The 19310-nt window shown below is 36.5% G+C and overlaps 1 protein-coding gene across 1 annotated transcript in view; it reads left to right on the forward strand.

Moving 5' to 3' along the window:
- Positions 1–19310, forward strand: part of sfswap (splicing factor SWAP) — a 152282-nt gene that overhangs the window by 75560 nt on the left and 57412 nt on the right. The window contains exons 11-13 of the mRNA XM_056445735.1: positions 1952–2036; positions 2379–2615; positions 11410–11594. Of these exons, the coding sequence (XP_056301710.1) occupies positions 1952–2036; positions 2379–2615; positions 11410–11594 (507 nt within the window). The remainder of the gene's footprint in view (positions 1–1951; positions 2037–2378; positions 2616–11409; positions 11595–19310) is intronic.

Raw genomic sequence — 19310 nt, forward strand, 5'->3', positions numbered from 1 at the left:
AGAGTGACTAAAAAGTTATCAGCATGATGGTAAAAATCTGGACATTTCTAGTCAAACCATTCTTCTGCAATCTCATACCAAAAATGGAAATAAGTGCAGTATTCATAGCTAAAATTGTGGGAGAGCGTTGATATTATGTGATTGTATTGTATTGCAATTAAAAAAACTAAGCAATTAAGTGTTAACGTTAAAGCAAAAGTAATTCACAAATACTTGAAAATGAATGATTTACTGACAATAATTCTCTATGGTTACAACTGAAGTAATTACAAATAACTGTATAAAATTATGAAGTATGAAATGATAAAAACATATGATAATAATTGTAGCCAGCTTAAATTAATATAAAGTTACCAGAGGTAGAAGGAGAGACGGGGAGGGAGAGACAAAGAAAGCAGATAGGCCTCAAAGAAAGCCTAAGAGCAGTAGAGCCAGAGATGATAGACTCCAGTGGAGGAGAGGAGCAGAGCAGGAAAGCGCAGAGCCAGAAAAGAGAGACCAGAAAAAAGAACAGACCAGGAAAAGAGGCAGAGCAAAGTTTACCACCTATTTTGTCAAATACTGAGACATTCAAACTGACCAATCAACATGTGACCACATCGTAAAACCCCCAAAGTCCACAGACTTATCTTATCAGTATGTGCCTTTGGAGTCAGTATGGACCTTCTTTGGTGATAGAGATGTTTTGCCATATAAACAAATGCATATGATAATTTAAACTCTAACAAAGCATATTAGGCATCAAACTAAATCACAATCTCTTTAAGAGTAATATGCTTAAGTGTCCTCCTGGGCTTTAGTTCATGGCACCAGGTAAACACCGTGGACTGTGTGACTTAAGGTAAAGTCTAGATCGGATACGCTGCTGGCCGGAAGTGTGATATTTACATTAATATATAAGCATAATTTTTTATGACACTGTATAACAATAATTTATATTTTTACAGTACTTTGACGGTTGGGTTTAGGGTTGGGGTGAGGGTAGGTGTTAAAAATACAATTTATTGGGTAATTTAATAGATGACATAAATAATACTCGGTACAAGTACTGTTTTTACATTACTGTGACGATTGGGTTTAGGGTTGGGGGGTAGACGTTAATAAAATACAATCAATGGGAAATTTCATAAATAATTTAAGTAAATCTCGTTAACTTCCAGCTGCATCCATATCCAATCTAGCAACAACCGTGACTTCAGGTGATACTTCCGGGTTTCTTCACACCGCAGCCTCGATTTCACTTTTAAAATGGCGGTCGCATGAAATCAGTCTATTGAGTTTAGTATTGGGTAGGATTAGAGATAAAAAATGAGATCATATGTTGTAGGTACTATTAAAAAGCCAATATCTTAATAATAGGCCGGTAATAATCCAAAAGATAATAGTGGAAATTGCTACTTAAACTAATGTGTTGCCATATATATTTAAATACTTCAATAGATTAGAGGAATTGAGAATTGCTATACATTAATGTTGCAGTTCTTTTGTTTCTTTGATTACTCCTATTGTCCTCATTTTTAAGTTGTACGTGACTGCAAAATCATTAAATGTAAAGAAAACAGGAGGAAAGGGAAGGAAACAAACCAGGAAAGGAAATCAAGTAAATTGGACAGAAAGGAAAAAATAAGGCAGACAAAGGGGACCGATAAAGGACTTGAACGTAATATATTACACATATACCTTTTAAAAGATGATATGGTTCTCTCTCATACTCTTTCTATTTCCCCTGTGCCTCTTCATTGTCACCTGTGAACAGTATAGTGGAATTACTGGCTCAGAATAACCACATATTCGGTACAAAGGAAGTCCTTTAAAATACTGTCAGGCTTTTGAGAGAGTCTTTGTCTGAAAACTGAGAGCTCAGGATTTTCATCCTTAACCTGTGTCTGCAAAGTAAAGTAACTTTGTGTCTCTCTTCCCTTTCTCTCTTCCTGTCATCCTGGCCTCACAGGGTTCTCTGCTTTACGGCAGTGGGGGGGACAGTGCAGAGAACTGCTCTACTGACAAGCAGCAGGATGAGGGCAAGCTCATTAAAGGTAAGGCAACTCTGTGCTCCATGATTGAGCCCCCACCACCTGACCTCAGAACATCCTTGTCAGCCACATTGACATTTCAGGGTGCCCTCGTTCACCCACATAACGATGCAGTTCCATGTCTCTCTAACCGTTAATTAATGCTGTTGTGTGAAGACCATTTCACCCCGAATTTAATAAATGGTGAGCCGACTTCTGTATTACCACCAATGTAAATTTAGATAATCTATCAGGCTTGACTGTAACGATCATGTCTTTGACCATAATGACAGTAACTGTGCAGTAGATTTGTGCTAATTGTGAAAGGTTAACGACGTTACTAAATAAAATCTGTCCTCTTCTCAGCGTCCTTTGCACCCATCTGCTTTGCTATTAAGTCAAAAGAAAATGATCTTCTGCCTTTGGAGAAGAACCGCGTGAGGCTGGACGATGACTCTGATGAGGATGCAATGAAAGGGGATGTGCTGGAGGGAATGGAGCTGGCCATTGGATTACTTGAGGCGCCAAGAGAGCTTGCTCAACCTCCACTGGCTGAGGAGAAGAAACCTGTCCTGTCACAGGAAGAGCTGGAGGCCAAACAAGGTATGCGAAGTTCTTCACTAAAGGTATGATTCACTCCAGATTAATGATCTGTCATGCTTTGTTGATCCACTTGCCCACTTGTTGGTCAAACCACTGTGGTGCTTTAATGAAGTGACATTTCAAGGGCACTCGTTGTTCAAATTATGAAGTGTAGCTCAAATTTAAATGGGAAGAAGGAAAGGACAAAAATGATAATCAAAGTACAGGCGACAAACAAGTAGGAAAAGCTATCAAGTGACAGGGAGGGAGGAAGAAACAAAGGAAATTAAAAGGACAAGAATGAAGAAAATATGTACAAGCAAAGGACAAGCAACAGGTAGAAAGAATGAACACTCAAAGACATGAAGGAAGGAAAGAAGGAAGAAAGGGGTAAGGAAGGAAGGACAGACAGACAACAAAAGGACAATAATGAAGAAAAGATGTTCAGTCCAAGAGGCAAGCACTGAAAAATTTATGAACACTTAACAAACATGAACAGGGAAGGAAGAAAGGACAAGGAAGGAGGAAAGGAAGGAAGGACAAATAAGGATGACAATGGAAGAAATAAGTTCAATCAAGGACAAGCAACAGGAAGAAAGATGAACACTCAAAGACATGAAGGAAGGAAGGAAGGAAGGGAAGGAAGGAGGTAAGGAAGGAAGGACAGACAGACAACAAAAGGACAATAATGAAGAAAAGATATTCAGTCAAAGGGCAAGCAACTGGAAGATGTATAACGCTTAACAAACATGAACAGGAAGGAAAGAGAAAGGACAAGGAAGGAGCTTAGGGAAGGAAGGAAGGAAGGACAAATAAAGGATGACAATGAAGAAAATAAGTTCAATCAAAGGACAAGCAACAGGAAGAAAGGACGAACACTCGAAAGACATGAACAGGGAAGGAAGAAAGGATGGAACGAAGGAAGGAAGGACGACAAAGAGAAAGGACAACAATGAATAAATAAGTTCAATCAAAGAGCAAGCAACTGGACAAAATTAGAATAGTTATAACACCTAAACAGGAAGGGAAGGAAGAAAGGAGGGAAGGGAGGAAGAGAGGAAGAACAAATAAAGGACGACAATTAAGAAAATATGCTCAAAGGTCCAGCAACAGGAAGAATGAACTCTCAAAAGACATGAACAAGGAAGGAAGGCAGAAAAGAAGGAAGGACAAATAAAGGACGACAATAAAGAAAATAAGTTCAATCAAAGGACAAGCACAGTAAAAAAGAATGAACTCTCAAAAGACATGAACAAGGAAGGAAGGAAGGAGGAAGGGCAAAAATTATAAAAACAAAAAAAGGAAAGATGGACAAGCTACAAACAGGAAAGAAGAACACGGACATGAGGAGGGAATGAAGGACATGTAAAGATTGATAACTTAGAAAGAAAGAAAGAAAGAAAGAAAGAAAGAAAGAAAGAAAGAAAGGAAGGAAGTACAAGTATAGGACAAGAGCAGGGAATAAAATAAAGAAAAGAAAGGGGAAGCTACTAGGAATAGAAAGAATGAAATAAATAAGGATGGCATGTAGGAATGAAAAAATAATGGAACTGGAGTGAATGATTAGAAGTAAGTATGGATATTAAAAGAGAAATGAATGACAGGAAGAAGGAAAAGATGAAGTACAAAAAGAAAGAAGGACCAAGAAACAAAGAATGGAATGAAAGATGGAAGAAAAACAATGAACAGGAAGTATGAAGGAACAGAGAGTGATAGCTATAGAAAGGAATAGGAGGAAATGAAGAATGGGAATGAAAGGCATGGCTAGAACGAATTGCTAGAGCAAATTTTTCAGAATGATGTAATATGTCGAAGTGCTTGAAAGAACACTGTTCGTTTTTTGAACTGTCCCTTTAAAGGCACTAGGCTCTGTTCTGGATTATTGTCCATCGTTTTAAATGCCAGCCGTATTAGCATTTTTAGCTTTGAATCACTGTCTGGAGAGTTCAAAAGTTAAGTTTCGTAAGTGAATCCTAATTGAAATAATTCCTTGCGTGCCGTTTTCAAGGCTGTTCTTTTGTAAGTGTTCAGAAAAATACTTCAAACAGAAGAGATGAGTCATTTTGTGGAGTGTAATGAAAATAACTAATGCTGATTTCCTTCACTGTAATTCTTGCAGCCCACATGTAATATGTCACTGGCCAGAACGCTTAAAAGTCAGTCTCTTACACTAACAAGATAAGAAGTATAGAGGAACAAACTGTGGTTTATCATGATTGCATATAGCTGAGAGTTACCGGATTTTTGCTACATACCTTCATTGTTCTTTTGACCCCTAAGGACTTAAAATAGTAAGCTGATCTGATCCCAGTCACATCTCGATGACTGACAGTACATTAAATTACTCCAGCGAGGTCCAGGCCTGTAATGTAATAGATCTGTCCATATGGGCCGTGCCCACCGGCGGCAGTAACTGTCCTCTGTAATTAAGAGGGAGTGTTTCACACGGTTAAAACAAGAAGGACACCACTCAATCAAAGGTACCTACAGTGTCTGTGCAGGAAATAAGACCTGAAGGTATGCAGGAGAAATTCTAAATATGTGTTTGGCTAAAATGATCTGAAAATCTAGCTTTACTACAATTAAAGGGACAGTTCACACAAAAACGAAAATGTACCCTGTTTACTCTGCCTCAAGTGGTTTCAAATGTTTTTCAATTTTTTTCTTCTGTTGACACAAAAGAAGATATTTAGAAAAAAATGTTAGAATCCTGTATCTTCCAGATTAGGAAAAACAAATACTATGAAAGTCAGTGGTTACAGGTTTTTTAGCATTTTTCAAAATATCTTCTTTTGTGGTAAACAGAAAGGAAGAAACTGAACCAGGTTTGTGACAAGTGAATGGGGAATAAATGTTCAGAACAATTATCAGTTTTGTGTGAACTATCCATTTTGAAATCATACAAACTTTTTCAAAGACTTATCCTCACATTTGTTTGCTAATTTAGAAAACAGTAATATTGAAACATATTAAAATTTAAAATTCAATTATTTGTTTGATACTAAATTGAAAATCAGGAGTAACTTCTCCAGTGTCACTTCATCCTTCGGATGCTCAAGAAACTTTTCTTAGCTTCCGTTATGAAAACAGGTTTGAACATGTTGGATTAATTCGTGGTACATTTTTGCAGGATCATTTTTCTAATATCATGATTTGTTGGGTTAAGTATAGTTTATAGTTCACTTTCCTTCGTTTGACACAAAATGATAGTTTTTTTGTTTTTGTTTTTTTTTGTAATGAACTGCCTGTTGTTTTGAGATTATAAAAAAACTTGATATACCTCTTTAATTTACTTCGCAAAGCACATTTGAATTCTTCTAACTTGACATTACTTTATAATTATGTATGAATTTAAATGTATTTAATATTTCTTACCTAGGAGCACAAAACCGGTCTTAAGTTGCACAGATATATTTTTGCCAAGAGCAATAGCCAAAAATACATTCAAATTTATCAGAATCAAATCATTTGGAAATTAAGTAGAGTCCATGTTCCATGAAGATGTTTTTTTTTATTTTCTACTGTAAATAAATCAAAACTAAATTTTTGCTCAATTATTGCTAAGCACTTCAGTTAGACAGCATTAACAACAATTTTCTTAGTATTTAAATTTGTATATTATTATTATTATTTATTTATTTTTAAACCATTGGGATTCCAGTATTTCAAATAGTTGTATCTCAGCCAGAATTCTAACAAATCGTGTATCAATGAAAACTTATTTATTCGGCTTTCAGGTGATATATAACACTCAATATTCAAACATCTTTGGATGTCCAAGGTCACATTTTTATTTTGCAAATGTTATTTGAAACATGTTTTTCATATGTTCAGTGCTTAGCATTAATGAGTACAACCCCTTTTGAAAGTGAATTTTTTGAATATAGCCAGTAATTTTTATGCATTTTAACAAAACTTTTTATTTAACTGTTATGTCCATCAGAATAATAGTTTGGTCACCTAACATCTTTAGGAATTGAAAGATAATGCATTTTAAAGTCAAGCAAGTTATTTAAAAATAAAGAAAAAAGAAAATCCTAACCACATTTCAACTAAATTTTTAATTTTTTATGTTTCTCTCTCTCTCTCTCTCTCTCTCTCTCTCTCTCTCTCTCTCTCCTCTCTCTATATATATATATATATATATATATATATATATATATATATATATATATATATATATATTATTTATTATTTTTATTATTATTTTTTGGATAAAGTCTTGTTTTATTTTGGCTAGAATAAAAGCAGTTTATATATTTTTAAGCTATTTTAGAGTCCTAGTTAGCCTAATTAACCTAGTTAAGCCTTTTAATGTCACTTTAAGCTGAATACTACTGTCTTGAAAATATCTAGTAAAATATTTTGTACTGTCATGATGGCAAAGATAAAATAAATCAGTTATAAGAAATTGCTTATTAAAACTATTATCTTTAGAAATGTGTTGAAAAAAAATCTTTCCGTTATAAAGAAAATGGGGAAAAAATATACAGGAGGGCTAAAAATTCAGGGGGCTAATAATTGTGACTTCCACTGTATATGCACAATATATTACTGAAAATAATCCTATAGAAATTATTTATTTACAAGTGAGATCTGTGAGGGGAACTCATGTATGCTGAGTACTGTATATAAAATCTCTGTATATAAAATGTCATGCATAAACCAATAAAGGACATCTCATCTTTGACCCACGTAACAAGAACAGATATCATATTGACTGCTTTTATGCCACAACCTCAGCGCTCCTTTACTTTCATTATACAGAAATTGGTTGAGCTGCGATGTTCAATATTTCATATTCCACAGAAGACAGAGAGTCATACAAGTTTAGAATGACACAGGGGCGAGTAAATGATGACAAATATTCATTTTGAGGTGAACCCGTTTGTTTAGAGATGCGCGTTTTGTTGTAACATGCAGGTTTTGCATCGGTTTTCTCGTTTCCCATTAAAAGTGAATTTGTTTATAGCTTATCAGTGACACCGGACTGCACAAATGGCAGACGCTCCGGCCGAGCCGTAACACTCCTGGAACACGGGGGTAATTACAGTAATAAGACCAGATGCCCAGAGGAAGTTTACCGCACGAGGAAGTGAAATAAACGGCACTGCAGCAAAGAAGGCCTCACTCAGTGGCAAACTAGCTTTTAGATTGCATGGCTATCGACCCATTCGGAGGAACATAATCTGTATTGATGAACTGTTAAAGAATCACAGATGCAGCCGAGGGTTGGTCTGTTTTCACGTGTCCATCGATTACCTTGGGTTTATTTACTGAATGGAGTGATTTTGCGTGATTGTGAGCGAGAGTTTTATTGGGTTCGTCTCTCTGCTGTCTCTTGTGGTTATGTGGGCACATGAAGTATTTACACCCTTTGTGTTTTTCTTCGCATTTATCTGTTTACTTTGCAAATTGTAATTTTAAAATCAAACCTCAAAAGGTAAGCCTTATTGGATTTTGTCAAAATGTGATTTGCCGCCTCAATTGCGCATTGACTTCTGAAGTGTACAGATGAGAAATTATGCGAGAGAAGGAGGAAACGCAGAAAAAAATGACTGAGTCATTGCTTTTAGAAGCCCCACAAGCAAATTACAGGTGTTAAGTGCGGGGGGTGCATTGAAAAGGCATTGTCACGTGTATAAAATTATTGCAGTCTTTTATCTAGGGATAAGCACGAGTGTTTTGAAAACACAGAAGCGATCAATGATAAATAAATTAATTACATGTGACTTGATTTGTTGGCAACTTTAATGCATTTTAAACCAGTCTGAGTCTATTGGCCTTTTTTCTTTTATGTCGCATGATGGAAACTTGTTGGCTTGAGTCTTCAGTTTTCTTACACTTCTACTGTCGTTAAAACTGTTTATGCTGATTGATGTTGCAAGTTTGTGTTTTCTTATTATATTATTTTTATTTTTATGTATTGTCCAACAAAATTGTTTGTATGGCAAGTAGTTTGACTGTTTTCTGCCGTTTATTACTCTTATAGACATTTCCCCATAAGTAAATGAACCGAACGTTGTAAAACAATCGCAGAAAAGAGATTACTTCTCTGTTAAAGATTGAGGTCAATATGTAAACACAGCAAAATGTTGCTAAATTTTTAACTTTGTAATTTTTGGTGTGCTTTAGCTGGTACTACTATAAGAAAAAAACAGCACTTATTTACTTGCAGTGTAGACATTGTACTAGGGCTGCACGATATTGGAAAAATCTGATTGATATAGAGATATTTTTCTGCGATGAATATTACGATATGAATACACTTTCACAAGAGCGTTTGAACATCACTATATTTGGTGGTTGTCTGGGGAGCCTAACAATATTAAGAAACAGAAGTTAAATGATTACAATGCAAAAAAAAATGTGTCTTGTTTATTGACCAGATATCTAAAAATTCTTAGATCAAGTAAAAATATTGTTTTGTTTTCAACTTCAGAAGAAATAAGTGTAAAATTACGAGTTTTTTCCTTAAAACGAATCAAATTATCTGCTAGGGATCTCAGTAAAATAATCTTGTTTTTGCTTTGAAATGTAGATATTTGGACTTGAAACAAGAAATTCAATAATCACGATGCTAAAATGCTGCTCTTACTTTCCTTTGTCTCATTTCTAGATCAAATATCTAAAAAGTAAGAGTATTGTGTTTTTTTTTTTTTTACTTCAGAAGAAATAAGTGTAAAAATAACAGTTTTTCCCTAAATGGATATTTGGGGGCGTCCTAGTGGTGCAGAAGGTCGCTGGTTCGAGTCCCAGCTAGGCCAGTTGCATTTCTTTGTGGAGTTTGCATGTTCTCCCCATGGGTTTCCTCTGAGTGCTCCAGTTTTCCCCACAGTCCAAAGGCATGCGCTGTAGGTGAATTGAATAAAAATTGCCCGTAGTGTAAGTGTGTGTTTCCCAGTGTTGGGTTGCGACTGGAAGGGCATCCACTGCGCAAAACATATGCTAAATAAGTTGGCAGTTCATTCCGCTGTGGCGATCCCTGATTAATAATGGGGCTAAGCCGAAAAGAAAATGAATGAATATGGATATAGAAACTAGAAACAAGGCAAAAATTCTAAGTGAGAAAACACTTTCTTTTTTTATTTTTGCACAATTCCTATAAATTTCATATCAATGCAGTAATTAAATACAATTCTATAGCTACTATAATTCAGACTGAAAATTACTTATCTTGCGATGTGACTATTGCAGATGTGCAGATTGCAATATAAATGCTGATACGATATATTTCGCAGCCTTACATTGTATAGTTTGTTAGCTTTTCTTTTTATGTGTTAATGTCTTTTTTATAAGGAAATGAAAACAAGTTTCTCTCTATATACTGGATTTACTAGGTGAGTGTTGGATTAATTCTGTTTTATCAGAATTACAACTAAAAATGTTATTTATATTGGTCTCGTTTGGTCTAAAAAATAGTTTCATAATTATCTGTGTTTGACAATTTGGTTATTCCACCAGATATTGTTTGCCTACTGTAAATACAGGTATTTGAAGTTAAACATTGAATATAACTTTTGACAAATTGTCATTTCATGCTCTAAATATTTTTTTATTCATTTTAAATTGAAAAATGGCATCTTTAGTCTACATTTACAAATAGTCATTTAGCAGATGCTTTTGTCCAAACAGCTTACAATTGAGGAGGCATTCGGTGATTCAACAAGAAAAGGCAATACACACAAGAAGTGCCAATTACACAAAGGAACTGTTAGTGCTCAGAGAATTAAGTGCTAGAGTTTGAAAAGAGAGAGAGAGAAGAGTCTTTATACAGGTGGTTTGTCAAGCTTCCTCACCTGTGTGAAGCGTGCTTCTTTTTTATTGAGTGGACTTTGTTGAGTGATTGTAAGAAATTGTCTGGTGTAAATGTGTAAAACTGGTGCACGTGTCTGTTAAAATGACAGAAAGATGAAAGAGTGTGTTTTCTACAGGTGGTTTATCAAGCACAAAACACAAATTAAGTTTTTTTTAGTGATTCTGAGACATCTGAAAGTGCTTTAGGAGTTGCTGCTCTTCATTTGATTGCGGTTTGTCCCTAAACCCCCTCATTAGGGCAAGGGCGCAGTGCCGTGCACTCACAGAGGATTAAATTAAATCATAACACGATGTCAAGGCTGCAAGATTTGTTTTTTTAAGTCAAATATAGTAATGCCAAAACACTTGTGAGAAGGAGCTTCGCTGATTGACGGACAAGTTTCTTTCTCATTATACACAACTTATTATCTTTCTCCTGTTGACGTAATGAAGGAGAAGCCTCTGTTCTCTCACTCGTTGTGTTTGTTCTCGAGTTGTATGTGATTGTCCATGGCAGGGGGCCTATTTTTAGTGCGGACGCTGACAGAGCACTCTTCTTATTCTTGTATAATATAATGACTTGTTTTTTCCCCCCTTTTCCTTTTGTTATCACTGTTCCCATGAACAAAACCTGAAAAAAATTATACTTGAGTACACTGCCTACTCAAACTTGCTAAATTGAGATGCTGTTGACTGGTATAAAGTCAGAAGCCAGGCAGCTTTTAACACTGTCAGATGGGGTGGTTTGTTGTGCTAGATGCGAAACATTAAAATGCAACCCATTGTTAGCTTGTAGCTTTTTAAGCCCTATGCAGTTTTTATGAGCCACTCTGGTTTACAAAACCAGGTAAGTCACGAGCGACCTCATCTAGAAACATTTTGCGTTTGCTTAGCTGCAAAAACACAACACACTTCTGCACGCAATCTCGCTTGCCCATGCTTTTAGTTGTCAGAGCAGATGGTGAGAATCAAGACGAATGTGTGCGAGTCTGACCTTTCTTCTCTTTTTCTTTTCCAGCCAAACAGAAGCTGGAGGACCGGTTAGCAGCAGCAGCGAGGGAGAAACTGGCCCAGGCTTCCAAAGAGTCCAAAGAGAGGCAGCTTCAGGCTGAGCGCAAGAGGAAAGCTGCTCTCTTCCTGCAGACTCTGCGAGGGCCAGAGGCTGAGGTCAAGCGCACTGAGGAAACTACTGCAGCGCCTGAGGTTTGTTTGTGTGTGTGCGTTTCTTAGTATTGACCATCTAACCACCATATATACCTAGAATGTTTCCTAAAGGAATTGTTCGTTTAGAAATGTTACACACAGTGAAGTGGTTCTAAACTTTTATGAATTTCTTACTTCTGTTGAACACAAAACAATATATTCTGAAGAACGTTGGCATCAGTATGTCTTGTGTTAAACAGAAGAAATAAAAAAAAGGATAAATAAAAATGCAAATATGCTGTCTTCTAACAGATGACGCGTATAGAATAACACATATAGAAAAATGGTGTTTTATAAATTGCTTATTTTGCAGTGCTGTAAATACAGTTTTTTTTTTACTTAAAATCTCCCATCTCTCTAGTTTAGCATTTAGCATTTTCTTGTAGTATTTCTTGCATCAGGATCAAATACCTTTTGCTCGTAAGTTTTTTTTTAAAACAACCAAGGGATCCACACATGCGATAAAACAAACATGTATAAGTAAATCCAATATATAGTACATTCTGTGTAGATCTTTAAATTGTTGATTTTTATAAGTTTAATTAACATAAATCCTTTTAATATTTGTAGTTTCATTGAATATATTTATAATAAACTTCTTTCGTCTTTCGGATGAGATGTTAAACCGAGGTCCTGACTCTCTGTGGTCATTAAAACTCCCATGGCACTTCTCATAAAAGAATAGGTGTGTAATCCCGGTGTCCTGGCCAAATTCCCTCCATCCATGCCCTTACCCATCATGGCCTACCAATCATCCCCATTCACCGAATTGGCTCTATCACTGTCTCTCTACTCCAACAATAGCTGGTGTGTGGTGAGTGCACTGGCGCCGTTGTCCTGTGGCTGCCGTCGCATCATCCAAGTGGATGCCGCACACTGGTGGTGGTGTGGAGAGACCCCCTCCCTCATGATTGGGAAGCGCTTTTAGTGTATGGCCATACACAATAAATGCGCTATATAAATATACATATTACACATTAAACCTGCTCAAATACAAGTCTTATCCATACAATCTTTTCATTTATTGTTTAAAACATTAAAGGGATAGTTCACCTAAAATGAAAATACTGTTATCTTTGACACTTTTACACACTTAGACTTGTTTCAAACATGTTTGAGTTTTTTTTAGTTCTTTTGAACACACAAGTAGATATTTTAAAGAATGTTGGAAGCTTGTAATCATTGACTTCCATATTATTTGTTTTTCTGGCTATGGATGTCAGTGCTTGCAGGATTCTAGCATACTATAAAATATCTTCTTTTAGCTAAATATCTTCTTTTGTATCAGCGCAAAAAGAGTCAAGGGAGAGTAAATTAAAAGTAAAAGAATTGTCATATTTTTAGGTTAACTATTCTTTTAAAACACAAAAGAAGATGTTTTGAAGAATGTTGTAAACTTGTTACCATTGACATCCATAGTATTTGTTTTTTTCGGGCTTTGGGTGTCAGTACTTTTCCAACATTCTTCAAAATATCTTCTTTGTATCAGACCAAAACAGCCAAAGGAGAGTAAATGATGAAACAATTGTCATTTTTTAGATAAATGAATTGAATAAAGGTCAATATTTGCTAAATTTATGTAAAGTTAGTACAGGTTATCTGGTGTTTTTCAATGGGTGTTCTGTCATTGACTGTGTGCCGCCTCTTCTGCCAGTACAGTATTTGTCTGTTGGTACATCTGTGCTTCATTTGAATACAAGTCCAGAACAGAGGTCAGACAAATTAAAATTTCTGCCGGTCGATTGGCACATTTATAATTCTTGCCCTTTTTGTTTTGTTGGTATTAATTAGGTTGATTCATTGATGCTTGCGTTGTTTGTTTGATTAAAACCAGTTCATTTAGATTAGAGATTGTCAACCATGTTCACAAACAGTGCACATTTTGGATGCCTTCTTTTATCTTTCCCCTCTATTTGTAGTCCCTGAGTCTCTACCAATGAGCTGATGAGTCGATTCAGGTGCATTTCATTAGGAAGAGTTGGAAAATGTGTGCTGTTGGTGTGCCTCCTGGAACTGGCCTGGGAACATTAATTTACATGCAAAAAAAATAAAATCAGTGCAATGAATGTGTGTATTTAGGGCTGAGCGATAAAATGATAATTATCACAGATAATTTTCCCTCTGTAACATGATAACATTAGTTTGATAAATGTTCAGGGTATGTTCATGCTTCAGAGTGGAATTAATGGTTCTGCTGGTTTGCTGCTCACAGACTGTTTTTCTGTCCATGCAAATTACGCCCAACAGCAGCGGAGGGCGAGTTCAGATTTATTTGCATGGGGAAAACTCACGACTCGATCACACGGGCAGCTCCAGAGAGAAGTGCTTGAATTCAGAAAAGAACACAAATGAATTGGTGATTTAGCATTTTCAATGACAATGACGAACAGGAGAAACACAGTGCTATGAACTATCCACAGGTTTACCATCGATTGACGGAGGTACTTGTAACTGGTCCATGGTGTTATGGCAGTTTTGGGAGAAATACATATGGGTTTTGTTTTAATATTAATGTAGACAAATCTGTAGTCTTTTATTTCATGTACACTAACCGGTCACTTTATTAGGTACACCTCACTAGTACCGGGTTGTACCCACTTTTGCCTTCAGAACTGCTTTAGTCCTTTGTGGCATAGATTCAATATGGTACTGGAAATATTCCTCAGAGATTTTGGTCCATATTGACATGATAGCATCACGCAGTTGCTGCAGATTTGTTGGCTGCACATCCAAGATGTGAATCTTCCGTTCCACCACATCAAAAAGGTGCACTATTGGATTGATATCTTGTGACTGTGGAGGCCATTTGAGTACAGTGAAATCATTGTCATGTTTAAGAAAGATGTCTGAGTCATGTTCCAGTCTGAGATGATTCTCGCTTTATGACATGGCGCTTTATCCTGCTGGAAGTAGCCATCAGAAGATGGGTACACTGTGGTTATAAAGGAAGGTCACAGTCAGCAACACTACTCAGGTAGGCTGTGCTGTTGACAAAATATTCCCCACACCATTACACCACCACCAGCAGCCTGAACCATTAATACAAGGCAGAATGGATTCATGCTTTCATGTTGTTGATGCCAGATTCTGACCCTACCATCCGAATGTCGCAGCAGAAATCGAGACTCATCAGACCAGGCAACGTTTTTCCAATCATCTGTTGTTCAATTTTGGTGAGCCTGTGTGAATTGTAGCCTCAGTTTTCTGGTCTTAGCTGACAGGAGTGGCACCCGGTGTGGTCTTCTGCTGCTGTAGCTCATCTGCCTCAAGGTTCGACATGTTGTGCGTTCAGAGATGCTCATCTGCATAGCTCTGTTGTAACGAGTTAATGTTCACTTTCTATCAGTTTGGACCAGTCTGACCATTCTCTTCTGAACTCCTGCATCAACAAGGCATTTGCACCCACAGAACTGCCGCTCACTGAAATTTTCTCTTTTCTGACCATTCTCTGTAATCCCTAGAAATGGTTGTGTGTGAAAATCTCAGTAGATCAACAGTTTCTGAATTACTCAGACCAGCCCGTCTGGCACCAACAACCATTCCACGTTTCATGTCACTTAAATCACATTTCTTCCCCATTCTGATGCTCGGTTTGAACAGCAGCAGATCGTTTTGACCATGTCTACATGCCTAAATGCATTGAGTTGCATGAATTAATTATTTTTAATAAGTACTGCTATATTCCAATATACAATAGGCATTGTCAGTTTTAATTTCATGGTGACTTTAACCACAAGTCACTTTCTTGCTATTTATGGTGCTTGTGCTTAAAAAAAAAAGAGAGAGAAGGCAGCTTTTTTATTTCTCTCCCCGGTTTCATTGCATTGCTTGACATGCTTGCCCTGACAAAAAATTCAGCGTTTCTTGCTCTGCGGTTCAGAATCATGCACCGTGTCGTCACGGCTGTAGATTTGAGTGTTTTTATTTCATCAGTCAGCATCATGTCAGGACTTCTGCTCAATAACCCTGCTATGGTTTCCTCAAGGTTTGTTTAGTTAAGCCCCCCATAAAGAAAAGCAACACAGTTTATCGATTCGTCAAGAGTCTTGAGGAAATGCTCATTACCGCAAAACGATTCCTGACAACCATTTTTCAGCTTTCTCTGGGGGTGTTTGTGTGTTGACAGACCAGACGAGATAAAATGGGAATATATGGATGTTATTTAATTCTTTCCCAATTGTATTTTTGTGAACTTGCAGAAGGAGTTTCTAATTAGTTGTTCTGACAAATCCGGTGTCTCCTAGGAAAAACGCCTATTTGTACTTGTGAGTTTGTTTGTGTGGGTTTATTTTGTGTCAGCATTTATAACCATTGAAGCAGTCACTGATGATTATTTTTCACTGAAGCTTTGACTGATAATGTCAGAATGCTCTCGTTAAATTCACAAATTTGTAAAAATTATTTTGCAAAGAAATTGTTACCAAAAATTACGATAGCTGTTATTTAAGATGAGTGGAAAAATACAATTCTTGAGTTTTTGAGAGGACAGCTTAATTGTTTTTCACAAGAACAGAGTATGAATATATATAGTATCTTCTTGTATGTATTTCTAATGTAATATTTATTTCCAATTCAAATCAGTTTTTATATTGAACTTTATTTTAATCAAAGAAAGAATTTATCCTGAAAAAGGTGAATTTAACAGTTAAGTTTTAAAATGTAATTAAGTAGAAATAAATAATTTTACATTTTGAATAACATTTCACTGACTTTACTGTATTTCTAATTAAATAATGCAGGCTTAGTAAGCCAAAAAAATCTAAATTCTTGAGATTTTCTTTTGAAAACTTAATTATTTAATGTTCAATACACTTAAATTTGTTGACGTATTTAAGTAACTTAATTAATCTGTGTTGAGACGACCTGAAGGAATTGTATGAAACTGCATTTTTTACAGTGCAAGAAACACTGAACAGCAGTATGCACAAGAACACTTTTGATGACATATTGTGGTCTGCCAATTTACAAGTTCATAAAGGCGAAGCGTATCCCTAAAAAATTGTTAAATATAAAATGTCTAAAAAAAAACTTGCCCGGCTCCACAAAGCAAGCCAGACCCATAACAATAAATACAATTAAATTAAATAGTACACCTCTGAAATTAATGAGTAGCCCGGAGACTCATCTCCCCTTCAAAAAAAAAACAAAGACGACTGATTAAAAAAATTAAGTAAATTATTTGATATTTAACTTTAAAAGAGACATGAAAATCTTGCGGAGGTAAAGCCAAAATAACAAACAAAAACTCAACAACTAACTAAGTTTTAAATCCCTTTTACCTGCACATAAGTTAAAACAAATTAAACAACATTAACTTATCTCCCTACTAAACAACAAAATATGAGAAAATTTATTAAAACAAAAAAGGCACCCTCCTTCGGATCACATGAACAAAAAGAGACCTATACAACAACACAAAGATAAACTCACTACTTCAAATAAAATAACATTTCTTTTGTATTATTGTTTTGATAAATAAAAGAAAAATACATAACAACCACCATAAAATGTGCCATTTCTTAAACTAATACTTTTATTCTTTTTTGATAGCAACCTAGTCACCATTTACACTGCAAAAAGCTATTAGTTAAAAAAGTGAGTAAACTCGTTGCCTTCAAATATTAAGTAAATAAACTTTGTGCATAATTCTAAAAAGTAAGGTAAGAGAACTTAACTGTTCTAAGATAAAACAGAAATACATTTGAACTAAAATCCACTTGTCATTTTTAAGGCAAACAATTTCCTTATTCATTCATTCATTTTCCTTCGGCTTAGTCCCTTTATTCATCAGGCATCGCCACATCAGAATGAACTGCCAACTTATCCAGCATATGTTTTACACAGCAGATGCCCTTCCAGCTGCAACCCAGTACAGGGAAACATCCATACACTCGCACATTCACACACATACGGCCAGTTAATTTATTTAATTCACCTATGGCACATGTCTTTGAACTGTTGGGGAAACCGGAGCACCCAGTGGAAACCCACGCCAACACGGGGAGAATATGCAAACTCCACACAGAAATGCCAACTGACCCAGTTGAAACACAAACCAGCAACCTTCTTATTGTGAGCCGTCTGAGCCACCGTGTCGCCCCCGGGTTTGTTTACTTTTTAAAGTAATCAATTTTTACAGCATAAGCAGCGTTTTTTTTTTTTTTTAAATATCTCCTTTTTATTCCAAAGATAGGTATGCAAAGTTCATTGAGTTAGGGCTGTGGCTTTTTCTATGGCTCTATGGCTGAACATCGTGTGTGGTGTCTGCTTAGAGTGGTTCCCAGCAGGTGTTTTTTGAGATCGCAACCACGCACTTCCTCAGATTCTCACAATAATAGCTAACGCCAGCTGTGTGCAGCTCATATTTCCCCTGATCTTCTCTACGGGCTACAAACACTGTCTCTATATTCCAAAAGTACTCTCTACCATTGTGTCCACAGAGGGACAACGAGAAAGGCAGAACCAGAAGTGTGTGGTTTAGGGATGCCGTTAGGAAAAGTACGAGAGAGTCGGAGTAAGAGAGCGATGAAGACTAATCTGGCCGATTGTCTCCACAGGCATGCGGTTCAGCTCCACATTAATGAGGCCAATGAAGCGTGAAATCAGAAGAAGCAGCTGGTGGATGCAGCACTGTTTCCTCTGGGCTTTTACCTGAGTCGCAGACTCGCATATACACAACACCACTTGTACGTTCCTCACCAACTAATCCATTATGAATGTCCCTTCTGCTGCTGCTTATTCTTGGACTCCCAATTACTTCGGTGGGCCTTATTTAGTTTCCAGCTTATTACTTTTCTTTACCCAAGGCCTGATTGTAGATGCACCTTAGAATAGCTTATGGCAGTTTTGTCATTCACCCTTGGGAAGGAAACAAAGAGAGTCTCAGGCGCTCAAGTGATGGGCACTAGAAACTTTCTCTTGCAACTAAATCATGTTTGTAATAACTAGATTTCTGGCATAATTCAGACAAGTGACATAAATCTGAGTGAATTTGCACATTGAAATATGTTTTGCAGTTTGTCCACACTGAACTTTTGAAGTCTATTTTGATATGATATATATATATATATATATATATTAAATAAAATGCGGTGATGGTTGTTTAGCAGTGTCAGATGCCACGGGAACACAAACTCAGAAGTGTTAAAAGTGAGTTCCCCATGTGGTTTTAGATGTAATAAGTGAATGGTGAACAAAGTGAACTCTGCAATGTCATTGGTTGAAACGTCTCCTGTCATCTTATTGGCTGTGTCTGTTCTGTTGCTGCTGTAGATTCACATTCTATCTCAGCATACAACTTGCTTGTTTCTGGAAACGCTTGATTCAAACATGGTGTAATGTCGTTCCTGTCCAAGTGCTTGAAGTCCAAGAGCTGTTTTTTGTATTGTTGTTGTCCTAAAGGCCTGATTTATGTTTATGCATGCTTATTTGCCTCCCTGTAAATATGGATGCGCCCTGCCTTTATCTGCTGACTAGACTCTGTTGAACTTGCTTTACGGCTCCAAGGATTTTTGCTGCGTCTTCAATGCAAATCGGTGTGATCGGTCATTGCTCATGACTGCTGTATCATCGTCTGCATCACTTCACCATTATCTTTTTCCATCTTTTTTTCCGGTGACTCAGTAGTGGTAATGATTTCAGTCAATTTAAGCTTAATGCCAGCCTGTGATCTCTGATGGAGCCGATTGCCAGCATTGATCTCGGCTTCCTTTCTTC

This window comes from Danio aesculapii, chromosome 21 (assembly GCF_903798145.1).
Source record: "Danio aesculapii chromosome 21, fDanAes4.1, whole genome shotgun sequence".
Classification (NCBI taxonomy): Eukaryota; Metazoa; Chordata; class Actinopteri; order Cypriniformes; family Danionidae; genus Danio; species Danio aesculapii.